Here is a 9596-nt window from a genome sequence, read left to right as displayed (position 1 = left end):
GTGAAATTTGTGTTCATGTAGACCATGATGTTGACGGAAACTCGGGGACTGTACCCAAATGATGAGCCCCGAGATGAGGCGAATCCGGTCGTGGTTTTCCGAAGAACATTCGGCAAACTTTTGAGTGTGGTATTACGTCAATAAGCAGATATCTTTTCTTCTCAGTTTTGATAAGGCTTAACCACAGAGTAAACCACACCCCGGATACCGACTGAAAATTGACGGATTGTCCAAGCACCCAATGTGCCTGGGCATCACGATTTCCTGATCAGCCCAGACATAAAGTAGGCAATCTCAAAAACAGATTTCCTACAGAGCGCAGAATCCATGGTGGACCTAAAGCGTGACAAATTAATGACAAAGTGTGGCTCAGTTGAGCTTGAATGTTATCCTAGCGCTGCCGTGAATAAAGCGAATTTCCGAAGACTTACATCTCGTAATGTTCCATCAGTACAGTCTGTGAGCAAGGAGTACATCAAATTGCAAACAGGCGATGAAGATTCGTTTGATTACTACCCGTGGATCGAACACGAAACACTTTCTAGTCTGAACTCTTTCAACCTCACGGCCTCCGTCAGCAACCATTTCATCTACGGGAGGAGGTATGTTAAAAGTTTCAAGAGATGGCACAGTCGAGGAAGCCAAAAGTGTGTACAAATCTACGGCTCTGTTTGTAAAGAAGAACGAGAGATACCGAATTTGCGTTGATTTCCGACGTTTGAGCGAAATGAACGTAAATCAGGTCGTAGCCGTCCGTTTGGTTGTAGAGATTTTTGGTTCTCCCTAGTAATTCAGATATTTAACGCTGTCCAACTTGCGTTCCGGATACTGGAAACTAGCTATTAAGTCAGAGAACCGGAAGGAAATGGCGTTCACGGTTGGGGGCACCCAGTGTCAGTTTAGATAAATGCCTTTTGGTTTGTCGGGGCACCGGAGGATCTAGGAAGGGAACGGGAGAGAGCTCGAGAAAACTTGGCCGTTGTTTAGGAAAGGTCTAGAGAAGAGACGATAGATAGGAAGGCATGATCATTCCCTATGAGCACAAAGGTCGAATAGAAGGATTATCAGAATCTTGGAAGGAGTGGACTGGGGTCGGGAATGTTGGGCAGATGGTGATAAGGCTCGTTTGTCGACCTTCGAGAAACGTTTATACAATTCAGGACAGTCAAGGATCAAACTGAGTAGAGTGTCCAGCTACGGAAGTGGTACGATACAGCCAAAGGAGTACTGAGTAGACCAGATGCTGAGACTGACCTAACTATGGCAAATAGGACATCGATGGAAGCGGAAATGTTTTCAAAGGTGTATACTACTGATGAAGCATGCAGGTAGTCTGTGGTCTGGTGTCCAAGCTCTGTCCCCGCATCTGATGGAAGGTATCATTTATTGCCGATATTGTGGAACCGCTTTGCAGTGTTTGTTTAATGTTGTGTAGCAGTTACTGAAGGTCCACGATAGTTCAAGAGGATACTTGTGAATGTTCGTTTCGTCTAAACCGTGGGCATATGAGACGTTTCCTTTCGTGTCTAGAAGCTTGTAACTGCTTAGTTCATGTTTGCTAACAAATAACTTCGTAGTGAAGAACTTTCTTCTTTTCACCAGTGTTACCTTAGGAGATACAAAGAAGTACAACATTAAGAACAGCACAAATTCGCCGGTCAACGGATCCGGGCTGGTATGTGGAATTATGTCTGTGCGTCTCAAGCGTTTCATAAATTAAGTGTAACGTACGTGTTAACTACAAGGAAAAGTGAAAATATCTCAGGATAAATCTTCAGTGAGTAACATAATCTGCTTAGTATGGAACTCAATGTGCTAATAACGCAGAGAACAAAATCGCGGGTAGGTGGTTTCATTTGTATATTGCAGATGCGTCAATGAACATATATTCATTGGGCTAAATTTATTCAGACACTAGGAGCCCGTACTTTCGGTTAATAAGGGATCATACTACTATTATTTGGGTATCCGGTGAAACAATTTTGTCGGTGGACAATGGGGATGGTGCTCAATTTAATCCCCGAATGATACTTGGTCGAAATTTTCCGAGGACAACGGAAACCAGTCCCAACAAGATCATTTCACTTGCGGACCCCACCATTTTCCAGAATTGGCTGATATCCTAGCAGGATGTTGTCAGTAAAAATTCGATATATGTGCATCATTAACTTAACAAAGCCGAAATTGTTTACTTGTTGAGAAATGACACTTTTCAGAGGAGGCAAGCGGTGTGCGAAAATGTTTTTACTCCCATGTAAACTTCAGCATGAAATGTTCCTACACTCTGGTTCAATGAAAATATCACTGTTTACTGAGTGCAAAAATGTGGCCACTACCGGAAAATACTCTTAAGTTGGCATAGGGAATTTCTTTGTGAAGAAAATTAAATAGAATGGATCTTACAATCGGAAGTGATTGTGGTACTACACTGCTGTTAAATCTCATTAGTCGGTTGGAGCTGGTTTCGAGCTTTGCGGAATTTGAATTCATAATACTCTCGTTTGTACAGTCCTCCTTCTGTCCCGGTGTTATGATCCTACGCAGTCAACACGAATGAGGCAACGAGTTCTTCTCTGAGGGTATATCATTAGCCTACCGGTTTGGAACCTCTGACAACACAGATGCCAGGAAAGTGTGTATTTCCACTAACGAAGTTGGATTCACTTGATTAACCGTATACGGACAGGCGAATTTCTTCACTCCTGAGCTGTGACTGGTTGTTTAACGTCCAGTTTAGGCTGAAGTAGAAGTGATAACTCGCATGTCTCACGTATTGGATATCCGGAGTTCAAAACCTCACACGGTCACTGTATGCACTAATGACTATATCTAATAAGAACGAAACTGAAGTCCATTGATGCCCTCCTTTGGTGTTGATCAACTCGGATAACTGTGCAAGGATAGGGGGCAGACTGATATGGCTGGGAAGGCACACCTTACTGTTGGAACCATGTTTTGAGTAACCATATGTAATATGGGCTTGTAATTGGTGCAAAGACGGTTGGCCCTTCTAAACTGCTGCAAATGCGGCTTGTACATACACACACGACCTAATTACAATCCCACTGCCTGATCTATTTTATTAGTTCTGACCGGAAGTGTAGCTTTATCTACCAGTGGGGCGTTTCCAATAATCAAGTCAACACAGCATCTCCCAAACTATACTGGCAACATTGGCTTTCTGGGAACACCGGATATTCAGGCAACACTCACACAGCAGCTACTGATCTTGTGTTTTTAGTACGAATTTAGCTTGTCAGCATGGGCAACTGAGTTTGGGTGCTCCCAATAGGATGTAATGCTAACTACGCCCTCCAGGATACTGGTAAAATACATCCTACTAAGGCTATGGTTCAACGACGATGAAATGGCTAATGGTATCGAGCTTGCCGTGAACTTGGGATATGTTGTACCTGTGCGGCTGACAGCCACAGAACTCATGTAATATAGCTTATTATTATTATTATTATTATTATTATTATTATTAATCTCCCACCGTTTTCCTGTATTTGAAGCGGCAGTTGTTTTGGCAGAACACACTCAGAGAGATGGTGGTTGGATATAAGCCACGCTGTGTAATCCAAGCAGCAGAACAGTTGATTGTAATTGATGAGAGGCCGAATAAGGACCCTTCTACCTCAAGGTCAGGTGTCGTCGGCAAACGCGCCCCCACAAGACTGATTGAAAATATTTATATCTTGTGCTGTCTATAATTAACGCCTCGCTTACAAAGGATCCCCGTTGGGACTGCGTGTACAAAGGGTGCTTGAGAAGCTCATTCGAACTTCATGATTCTGATCATTCGAGAATACTCTATTCGTAAGATGTCTGTTCGATCAGCCTTGTTTCTTTGTATTCTTGCCATATTTTTCGTCTGAAAGGATTACAATACCGTTTAATACCCCATGACAAATGAACTTCTTCCGTTGTAGTGCTTTGGAAGAAGCACATGCAAAATCATTTCGGTTTCCTCTTCTGCATAATCACAGTCGAGTAAACCTGTCAGGAAATTCGCAAAAAATTTGTGCACGTCATCCAGTGAAAGAATTCTGTGCGGGTGACGCTCGGTCAAAAATATTTACGTAGTTGAAAGATGGAATTTTCTGTGTTTATCGAACCAATTATCTTGAGTGATTTGCTGACAAATATTTATTCTATCATCGAACATCGGTTTTTCGGTTCTCATTTGGTTCTCATTGTACCGTTTTATAAAAGAGACGAAATCTCAGGCGAATGAGCTAACCTCGATTGTCGAAAGTTTTGGTAACCACTGGTGTTTTATTCTGCTACAAACAAATTCTCACTTGCTGCATGACAAAGAGTTGGAAGAATCCGTGGAGGGCAATACTTTGTCACATCCTGTCAGCCATCCGTTTATCGTAGAGTTCCCCTGGGCCATCAACCTTTGCAACGCCATTTGCCAGAAGATATTGCCATTCTGTTGCTTTTCACAATGACTCGAAGCAGCTGGCTGATTGGGGGTCTCCGGATGAGCGGCTGTATGTTGTTCTTCATCACAGTGGTTGAGCTCAGGACATAAATGTCCTATTTCAAAGGACTGTTTCCTAGCTGATCTTTTCTGGCCTCCTTTTTTCACACTGCAACGAGAAAATACGGAAGCTACTCCGGCTGCAAATACACAAACGCGTTCGCATAGGATGCATTCATGCATTGTAGGCGTGAGGAACCATTTTAATCAAGTAAGCTTGTAAATCCATTTGTCTAAATGAATGAAATCAACCAAAAGGATCCGGCCCATATGAATTCTAGTAGTCCAAGCATTTCGTTCCATGTTAGGTACTGTGAATCACACCGCATCAGAACTCTCAGTTGTGGTTTGGTCAACAGTCTATGAAAGCATAGATATGGAAGTGAGAGGAATGTGTGACAAACAATGCACACCAATTATAATGACCTTGGTGGTTTCGCACATTTCGGCTGGTCTCATTAGGTATACTGAGGAAACATGAATTAAACTGGATTGTCATTGCTCATTGATGGGTCATTTTCTGATAGAGCCGGGTAAAAGATGTTTGACAGCAAGACGCTTTCTGTTTTACTTTATATCCTAGGGTAAAGGATTCGCGTAGCCCGCCAGGTTTATTTTGCTTGCCTAACAACGATAACCACCGTGGTTTGGAAATGTATTACATGAGACCAGCGCTACAATCTACGGATGATCTGCAGGGAGGGTCCTTAGAAGCAACACTCGATGTTCGGTTCGGAACTATCACACATGGCATGGAATAACTCGGTCTCCATGCAGTCTACGGAACACACTACTGACTTGAGCAACCTACACAAGCCTGGTATACGATGGCCACTCCTGGGCTTCTTCTCATACCAACAACTTTTAAATTTTCACCCAACCCGAAATTACATATCAACTCAAAAATGAAGCATACCATATCGTATGTGATGGACAAGTTCGTTGCGGCGGTAGTAAATTATTGTTGCTTATTTTCAACTCCGTACCGTCGAACACCTTCACAGTTCAACAATATATTTGTGGGCTCAAATGTTTTCGCAACTTTCTCGCTATGGTAATGCATATGTGACTGATGACAACTCTCGAGTATCCAACATTTTCGAGCTCATTTCTCGAGTTTCGAATAGTTTTTGCACTAGTGCCATCTTAATTTGTGACTAGTATCCGTCGCCTTAATGGCAAAGATTTATCTGTGCTTCGTTCTGTTCAGACGTTCCCCACCGTCACTGAAGAATTGACAGGCTCTATCCAATCCCAAAAATCACCGTCTAACCATAGTATTTGTCGTCTTATTTACAGTACAGCCAACGTTTTGGGGGCATACTCTTTCCAAAAAAGTCTTCTGAGATCCCGAAGACAGGTCCTTCCAATCGGCCACCACTCCGTACGACCGTCGTCTACCGACTCACTTAGCGGAAGGCATCCGGATTTTTTTGATACCTTGAAAGCATTGTCTTGTCTGAAGCGTGAACCCTTTCTGAAAATGGTTGTTTAATCACCGTGTAAATGCATTTTTGCAAGTAGTAGGGAGACATTTTAGTCTTAGAATCGGAATCTTATTGTGTAAGTTAAATTTGTCATTTCTACGAAGCCAAGAGTCACGTTACAGCCATTAGCAGTGAACTTTCCACGGCTGAGTGGCTCGCAACTCCCAAAAGAACTGTGACATGTGGGTTGCTGGTGATTCCTAACAAGAACGTATCGCCTGGGAATTCATTCTAAGGTATTCCACACAGGCCTATTTTACATCAGAATAACAGTTCTATTTAACTACTCAAAGCGTTCACATTGTGGTAGTGGTCGGGCTTCTGTGATGACATTGGCTGGAACTCAGTTCATAAAGGTTCAACCATACCAGAAAGGTCAACTGGTAGCAACCCAACGAAGATCCTCGAGTTCCTGTAATGCAAGTAATCATATTACTAAGCGATCTGGAGGTAACGTCACTCTGTTCTCTGCGATAGTAGAAGTTTGAAGGAAGTAAGGCGTTTCTCCTGGGTGACGAGCATGTCCATATTTATGGAAACAGCTATGCCTCCTTTCCCCAAGGAAGGAGGGGTTGGAAAAGGTCGGCCCCCAAAACCGCACACTCCCATCGTCAAACGGTTGACCGTGACCGCCGGCGCATTATTCAATACGGTCGAAATAATTTTAAAACAAAATAGACCGGTGTTGCTGAAAAGACACCCGTTCTGCGCATCTGCAATAGGACTGAGACAGTAATGCTTTACTCCCTGTGCCCTCGAGCCACGCCGGTCCCCTAATGCCATGTGGACCGGACTATTGAGTCATTGGCTCCGGGAAGGATCCCATAAGAAAACCCTAACAACCACTATCTCGTGGTTCAGACTGTTGACTCAGGCTAGAGGCGGGGTCAACGAACAAAACCCTACATTTTCCCACTGTCTTGTGGGTTAGACTTTTAAGTCAAAGGCCCAAGGTGAGGCGCCTCAACTAAAATTCCTTCCTCGGGTAACCGGGAAGTATCACTTGCTCTTGGAACTCTTCGCTCACAGGCCTTCTCCTACACTCCCTCCCGACCATTGTACGATGCGGCTCAACCATCCCAGCTGCCAACCGCCTAGCCACTGTTCCGTGTCCAAACCTTCGCCCAGGAAGACAAACTTAAAAAATCACCTACCTTACAGGCCTTATTATTCGTACTCTATGCCAACTTGGGCAGCAGACATCCCTTGCTGAAACTTTGCTTTCTCCCCCTATTGATATATATTGTCTCCGAAACACGCACACAAGACTCCACTTCGGTCGTGCCCCACAAACCGCTTAGGATGAGCCCAGATATTCCACATCTCATTCTTCGGGTGTCAGGTGATCTTGAGGCCGTGGCTCATGGTATCTGCGGTGTGGGAGTTGCATATAGCCCCAGGGATGAAAGTACCTTACTGGACTGGATCCAAGTAAACAGTCGCCTCTACGCTGTGCGGTTGTCTAGCTTAATTAAGATTAACGCAGATCAATGCGGTAAACGATATTCGCTTGTCATATCAGCATACGCCCCGACAGAGAGCAGTTCCGAGACTAAGAAGGACTAGTTTTCTCAAGATCTGTCACGACTGGTTCGGTCGGCAAGAAGGACGGATATAGTAATCCTGGCGGGTGATACTGTTGTCCAATTTGGATGACTAAGTCCTTCGAAAATGCAAAAAAAATCGAATAACTTTAATGACTGGGACGCACGGTTTGGCGTGTGCTTAACACCTGCAAAGTGTAAAGTGCTGCTGGAAGACTGGGTGGGATCAAACCCACACCTCACACTTGCAGGTGAGCCAATCGACGTGGTACATAAATTTGTTTACATGAGCAGCTGTATGAGTTCCTGTGGGCAGACCGGAGATGAGATTATTCCTCGAATCGGAAAGGCCACGCCAGGTTTCGCCAATATCCGACACATATGACGCCGAAGTGACATGAGTTTGTCTGTTAAGGGAAGAGTTCACACTACAATGGCGCGATCCATGCTGCTTTATGGATCAGAGACGTGGCCCCTAGGCGCAGAGGGCATACCGAAGATGTCAGTGTTTGACCATCGGTGTCTCCGAAGCATTGGTCAGGTATGATGGGAACATCGGATTAGTAATGCTGAGGTACGTCAGATGGTCGTAGGGAGACCGAACTCTCCAGTGAAAAATAAGTTAATCACGCTTCATATGCTACGCCACTTAGGACATGTACTTCACATGCCAGAAGACTGTCATTTATTAAGCGAAGGAACTTAGGGCTATGTTTCTAAGGAACACATCTGTCCAGGGTGGGTTTCTTTACCTACCAAAGCAATTTTTTCAAAGAAACGTTGTTTAATGTCAGAGGACCAAGGTTGCACACCCAAATGACTAAGTACCAGTAACTGGTGAAAACTAACCAAGCCAAGAAACGGTGTTATGTTACTTTTCTTTCTCTTCTTTCTTTTATTCCATGTCCTGGTTATAAGATAAATGATGGTAAATGTCAGAGCAGGATGCAGCATTCTGTTTAATATATCCCTCAAATTACTCACTCAAGTGTTTGTTCCAGTTCTTTACGAAAGCCAATTGACAGATCCATGGGAAGATTAGGAGAGTCTGCTTTTCGTACATCTCCACGTCCAGTGTACGGATTGCGTAGGGGAGGAGACAAACCATTTGAAGGCAAGGGCCCAAGAGTTGTGGGTCCATTGAACAACTGGCCAGAGTCACACTTTTGTACCGATTCTGTCGATGTGGGGTTGAATTCGTTACCTTCCAGCATACTAGAAGAATTGTCTGATTCCGTATGCTGATTTAACATGTCAAAAGGCACCAAATTTGGGTACGTCGCGTTGTTCTGAGAAGTGGTGCACAGAGATCGGTCAACAGGGAATTTGCATGGAGAGTGCAGTTGATTAATTTTCAAAGAATTATTCAGCTGTTTCTCAGATGATGTGAATGTTTTGGGTCTGATAACGGAGTTAGCGAAAAGTGAATGTGGATCAACCAAGTCATCTTGAGGGGCACACACAGAAGGGTAGCTTATCCATGGTGTTTCCAATGAGAACTGCGCAGGAGACAATAGGGGGTATGTGTTCGGGAACACTATTGGTTCATTTGACATGGCCGAAAACCACTGGGGGAATGGAAGTTGATCAGTTGCAGCTTTACTAGAAGTGTAGGCGTTTCGCGAAACGAGTGGATTCAATGTCGCTTTGCATCTATCTTCACTTGACCGTGTCAGGTCTTCAGCAAAACTACCCGGTAATCCTGGTAAGCAAGGGGCGAATCCTTGTCCAAACATGTTTGGTGGTGGGAGCAAATAAGATGATCCGTTAGGTACAGGGGGGCCATTTTCAAACATCGATGGCCCTATGGGTAAACATTGCCTTTTTCCTCCGAGACAGTTTTCAATGACCGATGAATCACGTTGTTTGGGTCCATTGATATGATTCATCATTGCGCTTCGTAAATCAGCTAGAATAAAGTAATGTTGAGAACAACAGGAATTAATTCAAAATGAAAATAAAAACTCCGTTTACACCCCAAATAGGCGGAATAAAATGGTTACACGCTCGCCTCGCATGTCAGATGTCCGGGGTTCAAATCCCGGCACGGTCATTGGATATGCACTGCTGATGAGC

General features: G+C 44.0%; 1 protein-coding gene across 1 annotated transcript; it reads right to left on the bottom strand.

The window, feature by feature from the left end:
* Window positions 1–8500: 8500 nt before the first annotated feature.
* Window positions 8501–9316, bottom strand: T265_09939 (hypothetical protein; the record flags this gene model as incomplete). The annotated part of the gene is made up of 1 exon (XM_009176165.1): window positions 8501–9316. One exon carries the CDS (start codon window positions 9314–9316, stop codon window positions 8501–8503), a length of 816 nt encoding a protein of 271 aa, XP_009174429.1.
* Window positions 9317–9596: the final 280 nt, after the last annotated feature.

Source organism: Opisthorchis viverrini, assembly GCF_000715545.1.
Source record: "Opisthorchis viverrini unplaced genomic scaffold opera_v5_319, whole genome shotgun sequence".
NCBI classification, from domain to species: Eukaryota; Metazoa; Platyhelminthes; class Trematoda; order Opisthorchiida; family Opisthorchiidae; genus Opisthorchis; species Opisthorchis viverrini.
The sequence above is the reverse complement of the archived record's forward strand: the minus strand, read 5'-3'. Positions and strand labels throughout refer to the sequence as shown.